General features: G+C 28.9%; 1 protein-coding gene and 1 long non-coding RNA gene across 2 annotated transcripts in view; one reads left to right on the top strand and one right to left on the bottom strand.

Moving 5' to 3' along the window:
- Window positions 1–243: 243 nt before the first annotated feature.
- The window catches only part of LOC121120403 (gamma-aminobutyric acid receptor subunit pi), an 83,390-nt gene continuing 58,205 nt past the window's right edge, over window positions 244–25,428 (bottom strand). Inside the window, exons 5-7 of the mRNA XM_040715269.2 lie at window positions 16,383–16,478; window positions 12,308–12,499; window positions 244–982 (exon numbers count right to left, since the gene is read on the bottom strand). Of these exons, the coding sequence (XP_040571203.1) occupies window positions 563–982; window positions 12,308–12,499; window positions 16,383–16,478 (708 nt within the window). The 3' untranslated portion in view covers window positions 244–562. The remainder of the gene's footprint in view (window positions 983–12,307; window positions 12,500–16,382; window positions 16,479–25,428) is intronic.
- LOC121120404 (uncharacterized) lies at window positions 18,766–24,526 on the top strand. Its single transcript, XR_005865046.2, has 4 exons — window positions 18,766–20,715; window positions 20,801–20,964; window positions 21,030–21,264; window positions 21,600–24,526. It is a non-coding gene; the product is annotated as an uncharacterized lncRNA (long non-coding RNA).

The following is a 25,428-nucleotide window of genomic DNA, read 5'->3' as shown; positions in this document are numbered from 1 at the left end:
AAATATATTTCATTCATTAAACATTACAACATTCATGGTTTTATTAACTCTTAGTATTAGTTTTCTAATAGAAAATTGGTTAAATGACTTAGCTTGTGCATATATACATATATTCTATATAATAATTTAAAATAATCTAAATAAATTTATATAAACTATATAGAGAGTTTGTTAGTAATGAGTGGATATTGTAATGTACCTTGATAAAAGTATGAAAAGTCTAGATTACATATTGAATATATGTTTGTTTTTTCATTAAGTCTGAAGCAATCACGAAATTAGTAAATATAATTATAATTTGTAGTAGATGTATTGTATATATCCAATATTGGAAAATAATTTAAAAAAGATAAATAAGTTTAGCATAAATTATAATTATATAATTTAATATGTTTGTATACCATAATAATTTCACAAAAATGTTGATAAGTTTGGTTATACATCCAAAAATGTATATGTATAATATAGTCTTTCTTCCCTGAGACCTTGCCCTTCACACACTCGCCAAGAGTTATCTTCATAAATAATTAATACTGTGTGATGTACTTTGGTAGAACCCAGTTTACAGAAACTGCACACAGAGACCGTAGATGAGCACAAAGACAAGAAACAGAATTGGAAATACAATGAGACAAGTAATGTCAAGTCTTGCCATGAGTTGCTCTTTCTTCGTTAGCTTATTAATAGCTGCTATTCGAAGTCGGTTTTGGACATGAGTCTGAATAGCAGGGTTTCCATTAGGAATGGGAAGAGCTGCAGGAATGCAGGACGGATAGTCCCCGGAGTGACCTTGAATGTTTCTTATTTTGACCTGTAGGAGAATGATTGCATATTCACTAAGTGCTCCAAATACGAAGAAAATGCAGGTAATAACCCAGGCTTGGAGAGCATTGAGACCGTCTGCCTTGGGTGAATTGGTTGTGATAGCGTTGAATATATTGACAAGGACCAGGAATAGTGTGACGAGTAAGGCCATACGACCCTGGAATAATTAATATATAAGTTAAGTTGTTTTAAAGCATTAAAAAGAAAAGGGGTTATAATGCACACGATACAAAATTTATAAATTAATCAATTCTATTTTAATTATACATCCAAATTGATGCATTACATATATGCAACACAAAATCAATCTATCTACATAAAACCATGAATAGATGAAACATTATTACGTTTCTTGTTGATATCATTTTTGCATTTTTTTTATTTCATGCTTCCATTTGTTTAAAGGGGTTTTCCCTATAAATGAAATACCAAGTGGTAAATAGATATTTAGGCAAAAACGACATTTGTCATCAAGTGAATAACTCATTGTAGTTAGTTTAACTAAATGCTAGTTACAACTGATTAATATATTTCAATATATATGTTGTACAATAACAAATTGAGTCTCATAGAATCTTTTTTAAGATGCATTATATGTTTGAATAATTGTATGTTCTTTTTCGTACTTACTTTTTGCTTTGATAATATTTATATTTTTTTTATAAATATGACCAAATTTTAGGAGAGATGCAATTAAATCAAAGAAATTGACATTTTTTGTAAAAAAACAAACAATATGATTTGGATCTCATTTGAAACCAAATACATTTTTTTTCTACATAAGACAATTATTTCCACTCAATTGCACTTTTCAAATAAAATGCATAGTGCATATTTATATTGTATAACCACTAATAAAAATTGATTTTTTTTAGCTCTGAGACTAAAATTCCCTTCCAAAATTTCAGAAAAGCAAAAAACTTCACGTCGTATGTTACCATTATTGTACCTCCCAACCTTTATTCCAAAGAGATATGCGAAAGAAGCTCGAAGTCAATGACTACTTAATCAATAGACTTAGGAATTTTGAGCATTTTTTAGGCTAAAATAAAAAACATTATATTTTTGAAAAAGGAGTACCCGAAATATCAAAATTGAGCAATTTCTATTTAAAGAAAAATACAGCTTTGTATGAATAAATGAAATTGATTATTGTTGTTTTATATTTATCATAATTTCTTCATAAATTTTGCTATTTTATATAGACGAATCAAGATTTTGTAAAGATATTCTTGCATTCATTTTTATCTTCGATCAGTATTGGTAGTTTTAAACATAGAATTGATGTTCACAATAGTAGTTGGAGGAAATTTGAAGTTGGCTAGATCTTCAAGAGTCTTGTTAGTGATATTACGTCCAACCTTTTGGAAGATCAGAAATGGACAGTTTAGTGCAAAAGTATTTCTCATTTGTTGCAAAATTAAATGGGGATTATTTAACAGTCAATTTGTCCCCAAAATTTATTCTTCCTCGAATTGTTTGTTACCGGAATCAGGCTCCCTGACATATCCAATCATGTAATCATAGGTTCTAGGAGGATCCGGCTTGAACATTTTTGTTTGGAACGTGTTCACCTTATACGTATTCGGCTTGGAACGTTTTTAACCTTCTGACGTTATCTGCTTGTGACTGTTTTGCCTTGTGACGCTTTCCCCTTGAGATGTTTTAGCCATGTACTTCTTCTTATTATTTTTATATTTTTAGGTAAATTTTTACCATTGTATTCCAGCTTAGAAAAATTAGAAACAAAAAGGTAGACAATCACAATTCTTCAAACGAATACGTAGGTTTCAATGCTCTGGGAAGGATTCAAGGAATGTTACTACTACGGTCCGTCATTGGCATTCATATGCAGTCCATCTCTTCATCTAAATGAAATGAAGAGATATTGAAATATCGACTTACATCAAGGATTGTACTTGAGTCATAGATCAAGATCAAGATGGGGTCCTCATTTGTGAATATTATATTTAAAATATAAAAAATATATTATAAAATTCTAAGGAACTTAAGAAAATCGTGCAATTTGTACCCTGATCTTTTTAAGACATCAAAGAAATTTACTCTCCCTGATGCTAAAGTTGAAGATAAATCTGTTGAGCAAGAATGTATAAACTTGTGTAGGTCAATATCATTGTTCATCAAAGTTCCTTTCCTAAGGCGATAAAGAAGAATAAAATCCTCAATTTGCATCTCACTAAGTTCTTTCAAATAGAGAAAGGGGCGTCCGACTAAACTTATGACCAAAACTGGGATCTCTTGTTATATAATAATAATTATCATTATTATTTAATCGCTATAAGATATCTCATTTCGTCTTTAGTTTTTTATATTTTTAGATGGATTGGAGATATAACACCAAAAATCTTGTTATTGATGTATAAATGTAAAAGGGCAAAATGAGCAGTGAATAATAATTTTTGGAAATTGTTCACAGCTCAACGTTTAGAATACTGATACAACGAAAAGAAGTAGAAAAATAGACAGATGACAACAAAATACAACGTAAATTTTTATGTTAGTGAAATCATAATATTTTTGATCTTTTAGGTACATAAATAAAAAGTTACTATGAATAATTGTTCTATTATACTAAAGATACGCCATTTTGTACAAAATTGCATCTATAAAATTATTCAATAACATATTACCACTATAAATATTAACATAGAGCCATGGTTATTTCAACTTTTGTGTAAAGATCAAACTATTTACTTTAATTAAATCGTAATATTCATAAAATAATATTAAGGATATACATAGATACATTAACATAATATAAATATATTATGCAAATCATGGATAAGATAAAATAAAAGTTAATTTTATTAAAAGAAGTGAATTAATTCATTTTAACAAAATATTTACAATAATTTACGGGGTGGGTGTATTTGGTTGTGAGATTATAGAACTATAGGTTGAGCGAGATATTTATATCCTAAAATGTTTGGAACAATTCTTGTTAAGCATTACTAATGAGTTCTTATACTATCCTGGGAAGCACAAGCTCCAATCACGCAACCTGTCGTGGTGAAAACATCAATTTTTATGACAAATTCCTGTTGGTAAACTCATTTGATCTTTGCCCAATTATAAATGAGTAATTGTTTGTCGTAGTTGTAGTTTTTTTAGCAACATCACGTGGTGTTTTAATTAACTCTTCAATTTCTGGCTAACATTTTAAATCTCCAAAAATTGTTTTTGAGGCAAAAAAAACAACTTCACGTTCACAGCTCAAAATCAAAGTAGATATTTTTTAGAAGGTTTTCTAAACTAAATCGTCAAAAAATAATTGAATTAGTGTTAAAGACATAGTAGGTAGAAATCTACAAGCTCATATAAACTGCAAGACACTTTTATGAAATAATTTTATTCGAAAAACCAAGGAGGAAAGACTTTGTTCTTTTAAATGTGGTGAAATCGACACGCAACTTCATATTTATACGTCGTGTGAAATGACGAATACTTAAGGCATCTTACATCTAAAATCCTGGAAAAATTAAGAGAAAGGGCATGTACTTTCCATTTTCGGACCTATGGAAGGAAGTAGGGAGGTGGTCATAGCAAGAAATTTATTAGTTTTAATTGAAAATTCAAAAATGATTAATAAAATAGAGGGACGCACGAGGTCTTTTTGGAGCCGCTGAATGAAATGTCGCCAGACTTCTTAACTCATATCAGTTGGATATTTTAATGAAGGAATATGGTAACTACTTGACAACCCAATTTTACAAAGCTTCTTAAAAAACCAATAATTTTGGTTCAAAGAACTATAGAATCATCCCAACGAGGAACTTCCAACTCCTCTACTCAAGATTTTCAATGGATCCTCTAACACCTTTATAAAAACTCTGCATACACTCCGAGTATATTATTAGTTTTTCAAGAACTTTTTGGTAACTTTCATGAGAATTGTCTATGAAAGAGTGTTACTATTATGAAAAAAATCCATTTGCGTTTCACTCCAAAACTCATCACTATTCTATATTTTTCTCACCCAGTAGAAATTATTTATCCTCCACATATCTGAGAAGCACCTAACAGAGAGACTACCCTACTATTGTTGTATTTGATGTACTGAATCCCTTATTTTATTTTGATACAGTGTGACTTTTAATAGATGCATTATTGTTCGGATTACATATACATTCCAGGCTTTGATTATGTTACACATATTCATGTTGAGTCTAGGGAAATAAGAACTCCCATGTTTGATTTTGGTGATTATTTCAGTTTTTTGAGACGAGTACTACAACTTCAAATCCAGGATCAAAGAATTTTAACATTACTTTATGTTCGGAAACTTAGCCAAACCTTTGCAATAAGGCTGCTGTAAGGACTCATTATCTCTGTTTGATCAAATTTGATCTTTAATCCTGAGATATAGGAAAACTCTTAAAATATCGCCATATTCTTTTTGATAGATCTTACAGTTTCTAAAGGTTTCCCACAATGATTAAGTGTTAGGATATCAGCGTAAGATAGGCACTTTGGATAACCCATAATAGATGAGAACCCAATTATTTGACCATGCTACTGAATACACTGGGGAACTCAAGCGAAACCAATGATGAATGAAAGTTGTAAATCCTCAGCATTTTTTAGTATAGGAGTTTTGTTTTTGCCTACCTGAACATATTTTTTAATTTTCCAAAGCTGTTATTATTTTTCTTTAGTTGTTGACGAGAGAAGATGAAAGTATACAATGAAACCACGAGTAAGCATGAATGACGAAGAGTAATGCCATGGGTTTGTTGGGAAGTTAGGAGTCCTTCTAGGAAATAATTGAGGATCGAAAAAAGATTAATGACAGCCTATGTTCTTGCTATATTTGGAGTGGGACTTATGTATATTACCTTCATCTCATGGATGCTCACAGCTATTTTAATGAAACGTTATGAAAGCTAAGCTTATCTCCTCTCTAACATACTTTAAATTGTCTAGGTTACCCCCTGTTTATTTTCAGTTGTTAGTTTTTAACGACCAAAAATGCTTACATTTTACAAGCCTTCACATAACTCATAAATATATTATTATATCATACCTGATATTTTACCAAGTAGAGTATAAACCTATTTTTTTCACATGTGACCCAACAAAGGTCTTAAATAAGTACTTTAACATGAAGAATTGTCTATTAGACATAACTTTGTAATCCCATTGTCTACTTTTCTAGTCTTATGTTTTCTTCCCTTTACGTAAGGAGTTATTGTTAACCATTTTCAAATATTTATAAATACAATATATTATATTATCTAGCAAGTTTTATTTGTATGTTTGGTGAAATGAAAATATGAAAGTAAGAAGCTTTACTTGTACATATAATAGAGCTGTAATACAAAATGACATAATTCATATATTGCTTACTAAGAAAAAGACAAGAACAAAAATTCCAAGAAATAAATATAAAAGTAGCACAAAACAAAAGAAACAAAGAGTTCAAAATAATAACAAAAAATAGATTCAATATATCCTCTCAAGTTTCTTTATAATGCATATAAAAATATATGAATGTGTTATATACTAGATTATCCCATTCTCGGGTTAGTATTTTTCTACCTCTGCACAAAAATATTTTATACTGGGAACAAATAAAACTGACTTTAACAACGTTTCAGGCCTCGGACGCCGTTTTTTGGGGTAGAATTGGTAATTTTAGTATTAAAGAAATGGTATTTTTGGGTCTAAATTGGCCATATTTAGAGATCTTGTACCGTCTTAAATATAATGCTATCAATAAAAAAATTGTAGTTTTTATATTTTTTAATATTCGGGTTATCAGTTAAAATATTGTGCACGTTTAAAAAAATATATAAGTTACGAAGTCTGAGATGTGCTGCTCAATAATTATCAGTTTTCTTGTTTTATAATACAAGATAATGTCCTTTCTTTTGTTTAACAACTATCACTTGAACTAGGGTTAAATTTGTATTATTTTTATCATTTATTGTGCTGAAATGATTAAAACCAAGGTGCACAATGGTTGTAATTGATACACCGAATATTATAAAATGTATAAAGAACAGTTTTTACTCATATTTCGGACTGCTCAAGGCCCTAAAAATGACCTGATAGGCCTCAAACTTTGCTAACGTCCGTTTTTATTTGTCCCTAGCACGAAAATATTGACCAACGACAACGGATTTTATCTGGCTGAGTCTTTCGGTCCAAGGGATGATGATGTGGTGCATGTGGGTAAGGAACGTAACTTCGCCAACCTCCAGCTCCTGGCTGTTGTTGCGTCTGACGGTCAGAAATGTGATCTCATCTTCTTGGAGGACCACGAGAGGCTTAACTCCGAGACGTTCTGCTAATACTTGAAGGACAAAGTGTTTCCATGGACCAGGGCTATTTACGGGGACAGGTGGTGGTGGTAGCAGGACGATTCCAGCTGCCACACTAGCAACTTTACCCAAGAGTTCCTTCAGGTCGAGACTCCAGCCTTCTTCGATCAGAATTCTTGGCCGCTTCACTCGCCTGATTGTTTGCCGCTTGACTTCGCAGTATTTGGGTGTTTAAAGGGAATGCTGTCGGGAGTCCAATAGAAGTCCAAGGACCAACTGAAGTCTGCCCTCAAGAATGCCTGAGCCAACCTCGACTAGAGCTTCATTGTCAAGTCATGCATCAAGTTCCAGTCCAGGGTGGAGTTGGAAGTGGAGAACGTGGGCGGCCATAGAGATGTGTCTAAGACTCTCATCTTTCATGTTAAATAAATTAATTCGTCGACCATTTTAAAAATTACAGAATTATTTAACTATTTTTAAAAATTTCATAGTGTTCAGTTTTAGACGCGCACACATGTATGTATTTATCCATCCCTCAAAGTTACTTTTTTGAAGTAACAAATAGTATGAAATAGATCAGACTATAATTTACATGTCTTTCCTAGAAAATGAAGGAGAAAAAACCAAAAGCATAGGCTTTTGGTTTATATTATATTTTTAATTTGACTTTTATCCGTTAAAAGAAACATTCAAAATAAAGGAAGGCTGTTTTTTTCTTTGTATTTGTTGTTTTTTAAGCTCAATTATCAATTCATCAGGTATCTAATAAAATATTTTGATAAGTTTTGTCACGTAGGTCATACAAGAATTAAAACAAAGTATATTTATCTACAGGGTCTGAGGAGTAGATTTACAAATTTGGATAAATAAAACGGTGAAAAGGTAATTTGCCTCATTGGTGTTGAATGTTAATTTATTTTAAAGTGCTTTTGAGAGCTATTTCTACTTTATGTATAGTGTATCTATTATATTTAATGGAAGGAGTTCTCTGAAAAATGAAACATGTTACATGTTTTTAAAATGCTGTTTAGGATTCAATCATAAAGAAACAACCTCTAGCGATGAATAAAGGTCAGTAAAACCATAGTTCAAAGAACAATTCACTTTTAAATCATTAATTAATACTAATCAATAACATTTGGATATGATCCATATTCAAATTTGGGGTAATCTTCTAAAATATTACTTTTTTTATTACAATTATTAATATTCAATCGACTTAATTACATTTAATTTCGAAACTTTTTTTAAGCAATTTAATATTGCTAATTTATTAAATATTCAATAGGAAAATTAAATAAATCGAAACGGACCTTTACTAAAAGCAAATATGTAAAATTTGTATTATAAGATCTATTCTTTAATATTAGGCGTGATATAAAATATTTGCATCCAAATCAAAGCCTTAATTTTACTAGATTTTTTTTTTTCATTTGAGACATTTATTACACTATCCAACATAATTCCTGTCTGTTGTCTGAAACTCACATTTATTTATTTGTTACTTAAGCCGTAGAACACAAAAATGGCAATACAAACATACATTGTTTGACTTTTAGAGCTTTTTTAAAAAATCACGTTTTTAGAGAATAATTTCGATTCAGAGCCATATTTCCAAAAAATGTATGTAATCATTTTATTTTTGCATGATTACTTACATTTTTTAGGAATTGCAATCAAGTTAACATGATAAATTATTAATTTTTTATATGCTGCAATAGTTTTAGTAATATTTTTTCATCTATATATGTGTATTGTGTAGAGGCAGCATAAAAATATGTTGGAATTTTATAGGGGAAAAAATATGACAAAACTTCACTTTTTCTTTTCTTGCTATTTTTATATTTTTACTTAATAACATTACTATGATAATTTTCATCGATAAAAAATTACATTTAAGCCTAAAATATATTTGTATTCTCGAAGAATAATAAGTAAGTGTAAAGTTTTTGATATCGTATCTTTTTTATGAATTCAATGTTTAAATCATTAAATACTTGATAAAAAATTGAATTAATTTATGACATATGGTGGACTATCACTTTAAATTTGATCTATTTTTCTTTTCTTTTTCTATCTCAACTTCTCGCATTAAAAATCAGGTGGAACTGAAGAAAAATAGCTTAATAATTTATTATTAGTGTTCAAATATAATAATAACAATCAGGGTTCCCAATTAGTTATTCGAAAAGTACAAGTAAAAATACAGTATCTTGTAAAAAAGTTAATTTTACAGAATAAGTTCTCACATAAAGTGTTTCCAGGATATTTTTATGCTGCTTCTACACATATTTCACATCAAAATATGGCTTTGAATTTAAATTGCACACTAAAATGTCGATGCAAAGGCAAAAAGACAGACAAAACTGGCATTTATACTATAGATATTTACTTCCCTTTCCTTTTTACAATAAGCCACGCTGAGCTTTAGCTACAAACACTCATTGGTTCATAGTTATTTCTTAAATGAAGTAGGCACGTAGTTATTATATATAATTTTTCCCATCAACTCGGATATATTAGTGGGTTTTATATTCATTCTTTTCAAAAATAGTGAATGATAAGTTTTTATGGTACTTTGTATGTAAGAGATTTTGTAATCTTACGGATTATTTAATACAAAAGATTGCATAAAAAGTTTGGAAATGTAAATGAATCCATTAGATTTAATCAATAAATACTAATAAAATATATTGAATATGAAAAATATTTAAAATGGGGTGAATCTTACGACCTCTAAAATATTAATTACTTCTTACAATTAGTCATATAAACGACTTAATTATATAACCTTACATTCCTTATTTATTAAATACTCTTTAAGAAAATTAAAAGTGAAACTGAAAAAGTCACTCAAAATCAAAAAACTTTGTACTGCTCAATCTTTACAAGTTGTAATCCAATTCATTTTTTAGTTTTCCCTATAATATAAAACAATTGAATAAAATATGCAAAAAAATATTAGATTCCAATAAGATACTTTATTTTACTTGATTGTTGTATAATTAGACCCATTTTTTTTTAGAGCTGTATTCAAGATAACTTAATAAATAATATATATTACTTGGGTTTCTTGGATGTATGTGATGCTTTGGCGGTGGTTTTTAACAATCTCATACTACCCGCGGGACACTGGCTAATCCGAGGTTGGAGAATAACCAACAAAATTTTAAGAGGCCCTATGCTATTTATCCCCCACCCTATTCCTCCTATATCGTAATAATATTACTCATACTTGAAGATACTCCTTTAGGCGATGGAACAAACAAATAGGTTTATATATTTGTCATAAATAATATTAAGTGAATTTATAATGTGTTATTAATCAGCTTGAAGTTTGAACAATATATGGGCAATTTTACTAACTTGTAATTTTCCACCATGGTAATTTTCTACAGGGCTAGGGGTATCCAAAATATATTGTGGTATTTTTGATCATATATTTTCTACGCTCAAGTCATGGTGTTAATAACTACTACGTACTTTTACCATTACACACATTAATTTGTGAAATTATAATAAGCTCATGTTCATCTGTGAATAATTTTGTGTCTTTTTTCGGTTTGTTTTCAGTGGAAAGGTTCAGAGATATAATGAAGATAAAGGTAAGACATGATGAAATTATAAGTTATTATCATAAAAAACAGAAGAAAAGGATAGAAACAAGAGAACATCCGTGTGCTTCATCAATTAGTCGTCATAACGTTCCCTTATTATTTTCCTTAACTTAAATACTTACACGTTTGAATGTACAACGTACATTATGATTGGATTTTTACATAAAAAATCCTTAAGAGAGATTTTCTCTTAAATTTAAAATAGTTTATCAGAGTTATGAAAAAACAGAGAATATAATATGTTCATTGAAGTTCCTATCTAATTTCAAGAAGGGAGATATAGATAATGAGCATAACAAAGTTAGGCCTATTAGATTTATTGTTCAAATACTAAGAAATATCTGAATTGATTAAAATATTTAATAAAAGTGGGTGGCCTCTTAACACTAACTTATTCAGTATAATACTTCAGAAATAAAGAGCAGTTGACGTGATTGATTTATTTGGCTAACTACCGTATGAGTTTGGGCCTTTTTGTAGTGATGTATGCACAATATTAAATTGTACTTAAATACAAACGGTCAACTTGGCATAGGGATTAAGGTCTTTATACTTAATATTTTTTAGGGCTGACATATTTAAAAGGGGACAAATAAAAAAATGTATATATGTTGTATAAAAAAAGACAAGATTTCATTTTCTATAAAAAAATAAGATCAATATTATATAGATAAAATATAAGAGATTGATAAAGGATGGTAAATTTTGTGAACTGATTATCATCCCTGAATACAAAATTCAGTCTTGCTTCTCTTTGGACGTCTTCCGCATTCGGAAAGCCTTGAAAAGGTATTCTATGTTTTATATATATAATTGTAATGAATTTTATATTTGTTGTCTCAGAAAATAAATATTGGCTTAGTATAAAAATACCGGAAGTTAAAAAAAGCCAATTTGGAAGAAATAATTTAGTAGGTACTCTAAAAAGTTTTGGCATACGAGTGAAGAAAAAAAGTTGAAGAAACATTTCATGGCTTAAGCAAAAAATGTATCTTTCCCAAACAGAAAAACTTCTAACAAAAGGGATAAAATATGAAATCTTTTGATTATGTCATGTAAAAAAATGAAGAATAAATTTATTTTAAAGAAAATATAATTTTGAAGACTTATTTTGGAGTGTAAAGTTGTATGTAAAGAGAAAAATTATGGGCAGTTTTATAGAATGATCAAAATAAAAGTCATGTGTCTATTAGTTAGAAGCTGCTAAGAAAAGATTTTTGAAATTACTGTATTTTTAAAACAAATTGAGGCACTAATAGTATAAAGGCTACTTTAGGACCGTGACAAGGGGGGGGGGAAATTAACCATGTCCCTCTGTCTAAAATTTTGTGTAAAAAACAACAATTGTTGTCAAAAGTAAAATTATGTTGTAATTTTTATAATATTTTTGCTATTATAAGAAATTATTTAATGTCTAGAATGTAGTCATTTAAAAAAAATTATTCAAAATGTTATCATATATTATCAAAATATTTCAAGTTTCAAAAAATAACCCAACTCCTACACAAAAAATATCTTAATCACAGTCCCAGATGAGCGTTCCAGAGTCATTTGATGGAATATATGTTTATTTTAGCTTACCTGAATGTCATCTGACGGAATGAGGAATGAAGCCCAGCTTACGACAACGAAAAGGCCGCTTGGTAAATAGTAAGTTATCATATAGTGAGAGATTTTTCTTGTTAGAACCATTCGAAATCCGGCAACTGAGTAATTACCCGTTTCTGCAGGTAAATAGTAGGTTTGATGGGGAAGTAGAGGCACTATGCTTACCTGATTAAAAGTAAAAAACATTGTTACACAAAATGAAAAATCTTAAAGTTATTTCTAATTTCTAAAAACAGTCTTTTTAAAAATAAATGATATTTTATGGGGAGGTACAAAAATTAAAAATATTATAATAATTAAAAATAACATAGTTTTGTCAAAAATAAAGACAAATTAAGAAAGAAAACTTCAATTTATGATGTTTTTATTATTTATTATATCTGATGCTAGTTCCATTGTATTGCCACAAATAAATAAACAAATTGGAATGAGCAAATAGATATACTGAAGTGTTGTTTTACTAACATTAAGTATGTCATTTAGTTATCTCATAAAAAAGAATTATTTTTCTTTCAAATTTGGAAAAATAAATACTTCACATTAATATAATTAAACTTTTGATATAAACTTATCTAAAGATAAAGAATTTAGGACTTTTTCCTTTGATTTATATCTAACAAAATGATTTCTTTAATGAAAATACAAAAAGTATAAGTTTTGCCTGCACGTCATACTTTATCTTTTTATCTCGAAATTGGAGACACTGAGTGGGGATAGTTAGGGGGGGGCGTTAATGCAAAAAAGGGTCATTGGAGGGAGTAGACCAAAAATGCATTATTTATTTTTAGGTATAAAAACAAATTGATCAACAAAATTAAAAAAAATGTGATAACGAGGTAGCAGCAATGAATATGTTGAATATTATCCGGTTAATAGGATAAAAGTACGTTATATTGATACCGACTTATTTTACTTCATTATAGATGCCTTTGCAAGGGTTATGGCCTCTATGTTTGTTCTTCCACATAGGTTATTTTTTTCCAGAAAATTTACTAAGATATATGTAATTGCTTAACAAGTGAAATACTACCCAATTTTTTTTTCTTCCCTTCATATATATCAGCCATCTTGTTGACGGCATTTTATGAAAAAGGCACAGACGCATTCATATGTCTTTTAGTTATTCTGCACAAATGCCATTTAAAAAATCTAATATATTTTGACTGATTAAACTAATCAACAAATGTTTGCCCTTGAATTGAAATTGTGAATTCTTGATTGTTTTTAGCTCAAAAATATGAAAATGCCATTTTTAATACCAAAATTCTGGTTTTGTTTCTTATAAGGGGCAATATTGTATACACTATCAATAAGCCTTGATAGCTTAATAAATATACAAAAAAAATTTTTAAAAGGAAATCTTAAATGACTTAAAATATAATTTTTTTAAAGGTGCTCTTTTTATTATTATTTGAAGTTGTATTTCTTCACTTTACTACATAATTTGATTTTTCCCATTGTTATCAAAAAAGAGGAATTTATTTGACTTCTATAGAAATAGTCCATTTTTTTATATGTACAAGGTATTTTCTCTTATTTAGAAAAATATATAGAAATAATTAAGGTATCTGTTGAATCGGGAAATACTTACCTACACACTATAGTTTATAATTTTTTATATATAGATGCTGTATAAAATATATATATTAAGACGTCGTGTAGGCTACAAAATCATAATTTTTTTAAATATAAAGATCATTCTCATGTTTCTCGGGATAAAAGCAATCAAAAGTGTACCCTATAAATAATAATAATAGGGTTAAAAAAAGTTGATATTATTTTGGCTAATGTAATCAAATGAAATATTTCAAAATTCAATTTTTCTTTACTATCCGAGGTTTGGAGAATCCTGATTTAGAGTACTTGTGATGAAGACAATGCAATAATCGAATATTACCTCAAAGATTATTGATCTTTTAAGATTAATAATTTGATTTCTGACTTATACAGTGTGCGGTTTTACAATTCAGGATTTTCGAGACCAGAACATAAACCTTTTTATTTCTTAAGTTCGAAGAGATATTTACAAATCCATTTATATATAAACGTAGGGACCCTCCATGAACCTAATCATTCAATCCAACCACCCTCAGCCTCAACGACGTCCTCCAACCTGATATGGAACCTGTTGTACGCCTTAATCAAGTGATTTTTATTCCTATTGTTCACAGCCTCAATAATGGAGGCTCTCAGAGAAGTCAAATTGTCCGAAAGCCGATTTTGTACCTGATAGCTGGTATGAGCGGGTGTACCGTCTTGCTGGTAGAGATATGGCCTTTCAGCTGTAACCTACAAAACTCCTTTGCACCATTGTATACGATGAGAGAGGACAATTTGAGAAAGTCAACGATCTCTTTGGGCTCACGGCCTGTACGGAGGGCGACAATGATCGCTGCACGACAGTCATACTTGGAGGACATTTTCAACGTTTTGTAAACAGAACTTATACAAAATTGCCTGCAGAATCTGACTAACTGATTTTTAAAGCTGTAAAACTAAGGGGTCTTAAGAAAAACCGGTTTAAACAAATTCTTAATTGTAAACCTGTTTATTCAAAATTAATAATGGAAAAGTATGTTGTGCCACATTATAAAGCCCGAATCCCCACATTTGTTATATTACTCCTTATATGTAACAAATCCATAATTTTCATTGATCAAAATCAAATAATAACCTCAATTAATAGTTGATAGCTAAAATGACAGATGATGTTATTTTAATAAAACGTAAAAATTGTAACTTATACATTCTGCTTATACAAGTAACGACTTGTACATATACAACCTATATTTATATGAAAAAGGATTTGAAATCAGGAAGACTTTTAATACATACAAATCATTTTAATAAATCAATAGTATAGATCTAAATCATATTAATTTTAATGTAAATATTGATTCTTGATCAAATCAATCAAAATAATGAATGCATTACTATTTACTCAAGTACATTGTTTATCAAAGTGTGCACCAAGTACATTTGTGCACCCAAAAATGTTGTGTAATGTTTTAATAATATCATTTATTGACCCTTGGAAAAGGAATTTTAAGAGCTGCAGCACAAGATATATAACTTTAAAAACTCAAATAATTTACTCTTTAAATAAGATAATTGCTGAAAAAAAAACATTACTTCATAAATAAGTAAAAGTTATTTCTACAATACCTCCTATTCTAAAATTGAAAGAATTTAAAAGACCTTCATAGTCTTTTATAGGAAAATTACCAAAAAAATAATTTAAAAAAATCAACGCGGATAGACGTGAAAACGAGAATTAATTAATACAATTGTCATTTCTCCTTCTACAATAAACTAAAGCGACTTGTATTTACGAATTTTAATTTTTTCGATTAATATGAATTATTTATGGCTTATTTTTTATTTTTTTCATCATCCTTCTACTCTTGTTAAATATGTCATTTTTTCATGTAAAATAAGTATAAAATTAGCTAATTTTCAAATAAATTTTATTTCTTATAGTCAAGACTAAAAAAGAATATCATATTAAAATTCTCTGAAAAACTGTATAAACACAATTAAGAGATACATATATTTTTCATTCTCTAATTCCTATATCCTTATAACGATGTAAAAATAAAATGTGTGCATGTTGTGTACAAGTTGTAACTTGTATAAGAAAATTGTACAAGTTGCAACCAAAAAATGAAATGGACAATTTTAAGTAAAGGATTTACAGTACATGATGGGATGATGATATTCTTCCATGGATAATCGATATATAAATAATATAATTTTAGACTACTTTATTTAATAGAAATGACTAAAATATAAGTATTATGTGGCACATAATAAAGTTCAAATACCCACAGATATACTACTCATAAATAGATCATAACCATGTAATTTTTGTAGATGAAATAAAAATTATCAATTACTAATAGTTGTTAATTAGAATACAAATGTCATAATTAAATAATGCATTTTAAGACGAATAAATTGAATCTTGTACAATTACTAGCTGCAACTCGTACATACATTATAACTTGTACACAACTTATATATTTTATATTTTAAATGATAAACTTACATCATAGTCCAGAATTGAATCTGTTGAATTCGGCATAGAGGGCAAATAATCCGTGTGATAGCGCATTTTTTTATTATCGTAGTTGAAAGAGCCAATCTAAAATTTAAAAAAATGAAATTAAAAAGTATAAAAGGTTTTTTAAAAGTTTGTTATAGTGAAGTTCAATATAATATATATAAAATCTTTTATACATATATATTCTTTAAAAAATTAGCATATTATAACTTAATCCTCAAAAAATTGTCACATTCTAATATAATTTTGACAGTATTTTTCTTATTTTTTTATTAAGGAAAGTAAGAGATTAAATATTTATTCGAAGATTTCTTTAGTAAAATAAACTTTCTTCTCAAAATACATAAGTAGTGAGTAAAGCTTCTTTCTTGTAATGAACAATTTTACAGTGATCTTTTTATGTCTCTACCCACCTAAATGATTTTTATTTCTTTTTGCACATTGAATTATCAAAGGTAAAAATTATTAGGACTTAGATTCTTTTCATTCATAGTCATTATATATATAATTTTTTATAAAGGAAGAGGAGAAAAAATTGATTGAATCCGAAGAATAAGGGTTTTTATATTACTTTTATATAGCATTTTTCAACCAATTGAAATGTGAAATTCAATTATACTTCAACAAAAATATATCCATTAGTAATAGTTGACTGACTTATTTTGTATCATACTGCAATGTATTAAATATTTATAGTATCTTATAAATGATTTTAAAGATACTTAAGGGGTCTTCATCTTCCATCAGAAATAGTTTACTGGTTTTATGACAAGTTAAACTAGTCATACTAAGAAGGAACTGAGAATTTAATCTTTATGATAAATGTAGTAGGGTCATTCCACGTCAAGTGTACACACCCTCACGGCATGAACATCGCCGATTTTGATAATTTTTGGTGAGCTGGCTTTTCTCTATGAAATAAGAGAGTGTGTGAAATATTAGGGTTCTGTGACTCATCTTGGCCGTTCTAGGCCCGCTCAAAGTTGGGCCTGATGCGATTGACCTGTGTAGTTTAGAAGGACATAATTCTGCTCATAGTGGCTCGATTCCAACATAAATTACGCCAAAAGATGCACAAGAATACAAACTTTAACTTATATTCAATCATAATCTTGTTTTAATCAAAAATAAAATTTTGGGACTCTGGTGCAGCCTTCAAATAGCGCCCTGTCAAGTAGCAACCCCGATTTTGTTTTAATTTTTGTAGAACATGTATCAATATATGTTTTCAAACATATCCAAAATTCAGAGTGGGATATTAATGGGATCACTTCCAACAAGAGCATTATTTAGAGTATATAAAGCCGCTTTTATAGCATATTAGTATGATTGTTCTAAAACTCGTATTATATATAATATACATTTTTTCTGTTAATTAATAAAATAAAATAGGATTTTATTTAAGTATAATATGATTGAAATTTTATATATTTTATAAAATAACAATAAAAATAACACAATGATATTGATAAAGTCAATAAGTTAGTATTCATAACACAGAAATTACGTACTCAAAGTACTTTAAATCTCCACATAGTTTTATTGCGTATTAAATAATTGGAACATCGAAATGTATTATGCGTGCATTTTGAAGAAAACTATTAAGTTAGGCTTAAAATTGATAGAACCAGTTGATAAAATGGTATCTACAAATAAAAAGGATACTCGTAATTATTGTCCAGATCTTATAAAAGCACACAAAAAGAAGTATTACGGAACAGATCTTCGGGATGTTTCGAAGCCCCTTTTAGTGCAGTTTTCTTCGTTATTAAATGCAGGTGATAGACCTTGCAGTGGATGCAGGAAAACACTCAATAAAACAGATTCTCCTATTTCACCAACAGAAACAGAAATCAGTGTTTCTCCAATAGCAGCAGAAAGTGATAACATATTTACTGAGGATGAAATATCGGAGAAAAATATTGAAATGGATACTTTAAATCAGTCGCTGACTCTTTTAGGGAAAAGTCCATTTGACCAACAAAAAGCTGATAAATCAAAAAACTATTCATCAACAAAGCAAAAAAAAGGACAGGAATCTGTAAAAAGAAAACTGGACTTAGTCATTGGTTCTCCTAAAGAAAATAGATAGAATGTTCCATTATGTGAGGAATACGGCATGCCTGAAGTGATTAAAGGCATAAAAGAAAACTATGAACTTTCAAGTAATAAATAGAAAATTCAGATTTTAACAATTTTCGCCAAGATTATGAGCATCAGATTAATGATGCAGAATTTCAATTGCTTACAACGAATAGCAGTTCAGGCAAAGAAATTACTCGATGAAAGAGGCATGTTGTGATATTCTAATCTAAAGGAGGGCAAGCCACTGGCATCTGATTTAATAAACAAAGTGGTCGAATTTTATAGTTCTGATGATTCAAGTAGAGTGTTACCTGGTAAAAAAGATTATGCTGTAATACGAGAGCCTACTGGCAATAAATACATAGGAAAGCGATTAATTCTGAACAATTTAAGAGAACTTCATCAGAGATTTAAAGATACAAGCCCAAATTTGAGCATTGGATTTTCAAAATTCGCTTCCCTTCGACCAGCAGAATGCGTTCTTGCTGGTACTAGTGGTACACACTCTGTATTTGTTTGCACTTTTCATCAAAACAGTAAACTTTTGATCATAGGATCGAGAATGGGCGAAATAACAACTTATCAAACATAGCGTCATGTTGTTGCATCTATTGTATGCAATCCTGCATTACCTTCGTGCTACTTTTGTACTTGGGATTCCTACAAATGTACAAAGCCTTCTTGAACCTCATGTTCCACCAAGAGGACTTTCAATTGTCTGCTGAGTGGCATTTCTTTGCCACAAGTCATGGTAAGGGTGTAGGTCGCACTATTAAAAGAGAAGCTAAGAAAGAGAGCCTCCGACGTCCTTATAAAAATCAAATTACAAAGCCGAATGATTTATTCGAATATGCACGGGATAATATGAAAAATATGAAGGTATATTTTTGGACAGACAAAGATTATGAAAAGACTATTGTAAAAGAAAGGTTTGGTTTTGCAAAAACCATTTATGGTACACAAAAACTTGATTCATTTATTTCCGAATTAGACCGATCACTAAGAGTATAGTGAATCAGAGGAGTCAAAAGTTGAATTTGTTTTATAATTTAAGTTTAAAATGAAAATGATTGACTCAATCATATTGTTATTTTATAAAATACATAAATTTTCAATTATATTATACTTAAATAAGAATCCTGTTTTATTTTATTAATCAACAAAAATTTATTTGTAATTTATATATAATACGAGTTTAAATATAGAACAATAATACCAATATGCTATAAAAGCAGCTCTATATACTCTAAATAATGCCCTTGTTGGTAGTGATCCGATTAAGATCCCACACTGAATTTTGGATATATTGATACATGTTCTACGAAAATTAAAACAAAATCAGGTTTGCTGCTTGGCAGGGGCGCCATTTTGAAGGCCGCACCAGATACTCAAACTTTTATTTTTGACTAAAATAAGATTATGAATTTTTTGACGTTTTTATTTTACAAAGATCACACATCGTCTTTGGAGAACTTGTTCATCTTTCAAGACGATTTACAGCTCGATTTCCATCTTTCATTACTCAATTTTTTTAGCTTTTGTTTATAATAACAAATATACATTAAAGCTGTGGAAGAGGATATTCCTGATAATAATATTTATATGAGTTGTAGTGTCTTGTCAATCATTTTATATATTAGTTATCCTTGTGTACCTTTTAATATTTTAAATATTCAAGTTTATACATTTTGACATGGTCACTCTCTTTTTACCAGTGGGTCGGGTAATTTCTCTTTATTTTAGCTCTAATGTATTTTAGTCCGTGTATTTGAAGTGCATCTATATGATATACTCTATTTAAACTATACCTCTTGGAGTCACCTCTTTTATATTCCTTTTGCCCGTTGGGTTGTCCAGGAGACTGAATATTAATATATTGATAGTATCTTTAGGTAGGAACACAACATGAGTAATAACAATAGGACTTATTGTATTTTTTGTAAAATTCAATTTTACTTGAAGTCGAATAATCATAACTTGAACTAGCAATGATTACTCATATTTCAAGTATCGCTCAAAAGGACAGAAAAAAATAAATACACTTCTTTATTATTAAAAGAATAATTGATGAAACATGAAGAAGGATATGTAAATGGAAATTATCAAAATACGAACTCAACCGAACTCGAAAATTGGTATATTGCCCTTATTCCTATCAAGAATTTGACTCAACACAGAACTCAATAACTGGAAATCAATCGAATTCGAAAATATTGACTCGAATCTAACACTAGTAATTCATAACGTTATTATCGAACCAACATGACAATGTACAATGTTTATGTTTTAAGGGTACTAATTTTCTTACCCCTTAATAGTGTACTAAACGCCGATTGGTTAAACTTGCATTTAAATGTGAACAATTCCCAATTGGTTTTAATTAGTAGTCTATTGATTGAGGGAAATTGACTAAGAAGTGATTGATCTCTCCTTTCTCTTTTTGGAAAGAAAAGTTGGGAGATAACAAAAGGATAGCATTGTAGTAAGTGTTTTAATTCAAAAAAAAAATTTTTTTTTTTTTTTTTGCATTTATAATAATTTGTACAGTATATTCAAATCTTATCTTTATGATGATTGAACTTCTAATAACATTCCGATGTGAGATGGATCAATAATCAAATCAAATTGGAAAGCCCTGATTTCAAAATGCAAGAATAAATATTACATCAAACAACAAAGAAAAAAACTTTAACACAAATATAAAATGGTAAATGAAGCAGAAAGTTCGATTGAAAAGAAAGTGTTGGCTTAAACCATGCGTGAATAAAACTTCACCTATAATGTATGTATATGTTTTAATATGTACACATAATAACTGAGAAAACATATGCAAACCCCAAAATGATGATGTAATAAAATATTTTTTTTAAAGTTCACAAATTATTATTTCTTTACAAAATATTTATAATTGAATGTTTTCAGTAGTAAATAATTTACCTTCATGTTTTAAACAATATTATCTAACCCTCTATTTGCTTAAACATTTAATGCATGAACTTGAAAACAAAATCAATGTATCATTTTAATATGCTTACTATGATGAATACATATATTAAAACGGAAACCTACTTTTACCAATAAATAACTACAATGGTAAGATCAAATCGATGCTTGCAGGGCCGGATATTTTGTTATGATACATCTGTCTGACGGCGTCTCTTCTTTTTTTAATGGCAGAAACGTTGTTGTATCAATTGACTTTAGTGAGGTTTTGGGCATCATAGCCACAGCCGACAGCTGCTCCACATATAAAGAATTTACGCCATGAAAATTACTTTTGTTACAACAAATTGAAGATTTCAAGTCTCAAAAGATAGGCCTTGGGTCTATCAACAAGACTTCGTACCTTTCTCATATGTCATACAAATCACAAAAGTGGCTGAGTGAATACTGATATGACTTTATTTGGAAGGAACTACGGCCTCAAGCATGGATTACTTTGTCTGGGGCTCGTTGAATGTAAAATAAATCGAACACATCATGCTATGGATTTGCCTCCATCAAGGAAACAATGACCAATATCCCAAGGAACTACCTCGTCAACGCCTGCTCCTCCTTCCGATCCCAGACATAGGCCATTATTGATGCTGGAGGCAGATACATCAAAAAAAGTTATTTTACAACATTCATATGTACAATTTAAGACCATTTTTAAGTATATTTGCCTAAAATGTAGCTTAAATGACAATTTAAAGAGTTTTGAAAAATATGCCAATTTTATATTAACACCTTGTATATATTTTAAAGTTTATTCAAACTTTTTATGTACAATTGTATCTACGTAACATTTATATTTCCAAAGTATTTTTTTATACCTTTCAAATTTATTTATCTCATTTTCTAAAATTAGAGTTATGTTTGTCGACTGGTAGGGTTTAAATTATAATTGGTTGTGCATATATATATATAATCATTCTAGAAAAAAATAATTTGGAAAAAACTAATTGATTAATTAGTCAATGACGAATTACTTGATCTTTTTTGCTTTTTTATACAGTAAAAATGGCATTGTTTTTAAAATCGAAAAACATATGTAGTGGGTTAGCACAAAAACTATTTTGAGCAAAAATCAAGAAAAGAATCATTGTCGAATAGATTTTTTTATATAAAATACTTATATAGCAACTATAGCCCTTGTACTCAAATGTCTGGAATAAGTTGAGATAACCAAAAAATTAAACCAGAGCCTTTATTTGATTTATGAGAATTAACTTGATCCTGATGTGGTCTTTCAAATAAAATCTATCCATTTTTGCCATTAATTGCAATTAATTTTTTGATATAAGTGGACGATAATTTATTTAAGAATACTAATGATATAGTCTAAAATTGAAAAAAACAACAACACTGGCTTGTTTTTTTGTTGACAACTTGCATTCATCTGGTTAAACTGTGAACGTAATCCTACTATGATATGAAGAGTCGTTCCACTTTTAGAAATAATTGAAGAAAACAGTTTAGCTGTGTTGCTGTTTTATTATATTAGCTTCAAACAACTACAATAGGACGTAAATAAAAAACAAGTCCAACTGCATATCAAGCTAGGACATGGAAAATTATTACTCCCTTGTTGATCATAAATTATACTCTGGGTCAATCAAGGATTTAGACTTATAGCTCCAACCAAATCTATTCTTTTCCAGAATTAAAGAATAATGACAACAGCTTTGTAAATAAAAAACACTGCTTAGGTTACCAACATCAACAAAATTGCCTACTAAAAAATACTAACGATTAATCACCCTTTTAATTTATTTTCAAAAAAAGAAAAAAAAATATGTAGCAGTTAGCCAACTTCGTCTCTCTTCCTAATTTTATTGTTCCTTTAATAGTAGGAATATTCACTCTCAAACAAAATTCAATTTGTCTTGATAAAAAATACATTTATATAATTTATTCCAATAAATTAAAAATGCATTCTTTTAAAAGAACTCTCTGTTTTCGAAAATGGTAGTTAATTGGAATTTTTAATCTCTTTCAGACATTTAAATTATAGTTACATAACAGGCGTTTCGAAACAGAAGACTATAGAAAAATCATCCTTGTTTGATTTTTGTTTATCTTTTCAATTAATTATGATAAAAAATATTCAATTATAGAAAATTGAAAGAAAGGTAATATAAAAAAAAGACACGAAAAATGATTTTTAGTGTCGTTTTGACTTGTTTGTCTTTTAATTTTTATTAACTCATGTCAAAAGTGTTTAACAACAGTATTTTATAAAGTTATTTTTTTACTATTTAAGAAGTTTTTTTGTTCTTTCATCATTAAGATAAAAGATAAGCTTTTTGGCTTATAAAAAACAAAACCTTAATAGCCAAAAAGGGTTATCCCCAATTCAGGACTCTTTTTTAAGTGTCTTTTATTCATGAACATACTTTAATAAATGTTATGTATGCATCATTTAAAAAAATCAACGCCATAAACATTGTACGAAAAAAAAAAAAATTATATATATATAGACGGATAGTGTTGTAAATTTTATACAATGTAAAATGTAATGTAAAGAAACCAAAAAAAAAAGATGGTAACCCTGACAATATAAAAAATAATTGGGAGAAGAGAAGTGTAGATTAGCTGTAAGTAAATATGAGATAATGGAAATAAACACAAGTTCAACTCTGTATCAAGTAAGGACATATACAGGAATTTCTCAGTTGTTTATCCTTTAACCCGTGTCCAACAGGGACTTAAACTTATATCTCCCATCATATCATCAACGTTCCTCCCTGTCATTCATGAACATACACACTCGTGGTTACACTTACATGTTATCTCCTCAAGAATGACAGAATTATGATAACAGCTTCAGAAAATAAAACACACTGTTGAGGTTGTAGGTCATACTTGATCAAACCAATCAAAGGGAGGGGGGAGAAAATGACTGGAGTGGCTCACTATTAATTGGCAGATTATTATTTCTGGTGAAAAGATATTGAAAACCATCCACCCGGACTCCTAGGGATTACGACACTAAATAGTGAATATGGAACCAGAGTAATAAAAATCAACAGCCATAAATTAAGTAAACTGCAAAATTTAAATGTTAGTGACATAATTACTTAAAGAATAATACTCTCATTATTAGAAGCTTGATGGGGTTTTTTCTTCAATAAATGATTAATTGACGAAAATCTTATCTACATTTAATTATTAAAAGCTACAAACATTCACTATGAAATTCATAATAGAAAGTAAATTTGAATTGATTGTCTTTGGCTTAATATACTATTTTGCGACATCAATGCATTAAGTATGCATTCCATTAGGGCTTATGTATTAATGTATATAAGTCTAATATACTTTGGCTGTCATAAAAAATATCTTTGAATAATGATAAAATGCAATTTGTACTTATGTTAATATTTAGACCTTGAAGTCCGACAAGATCTAATTTCTTTGCTTTATGACAGATTCAATGAGACGGGAGCCTTTTCGTAAGAAAAAAAAAGCCCTAATATAGTTAAATTAAAATAACTAAAATTGATTAGATCTAAAATATTTGGCTAAAAAATGGCTATGATACTGACGCATTTAAAGCAAAATTGTATAAAATTAGTATTGAAATCTGTACTTGCTGTTACTAAAAAACCGTTTTGTCAATGACGACATATCCCTTTACCAAACATTTTAAATAAACTAAGATAAAAAATTATTCCTACAAAGAAAAGGTCATCAAATTTCTTAGCTAGCCTCCACGATCTCACGGTTTCTTTCTTAAGTGCACATATCAACATATTTGTTATTTATTTTTAAGCAAAAAGATATCCAAATGTATGAAAATATTAATACGGTTAAAACAATAGTTAGTTGTAGATGCTTTGTTGAGGATAATTTTATGCAAATGCACACCAATAGCACTGTATTGTAAATCATTCAAAAATGTATCTCAAATGAATTTTTAATAGATATTATACTTTCGATTGAACAATTAACATTAACGAAC

This window comes from Lepeophtheirus salmonis, chromosome 6, assembly GCF_016086655.4.
Source record: "Lepeophtheirus salmonis chromosome 6, UVic_Lsal_1.4, whole genome shotgun sequence".
NCBI classification, from domain to species: domain Eukaryota; kingdom Metazoa; phylum Arthropoda; class Copepoda; order Siphonostomatoida; family Caligidae; genus Lepeophtheirus; species Lepeophtheirus salmonis.
Note: the sequence above shows the minus strand (reverse complement) of the source record. Positions and strands in the feature narration are given on the sequence as shown.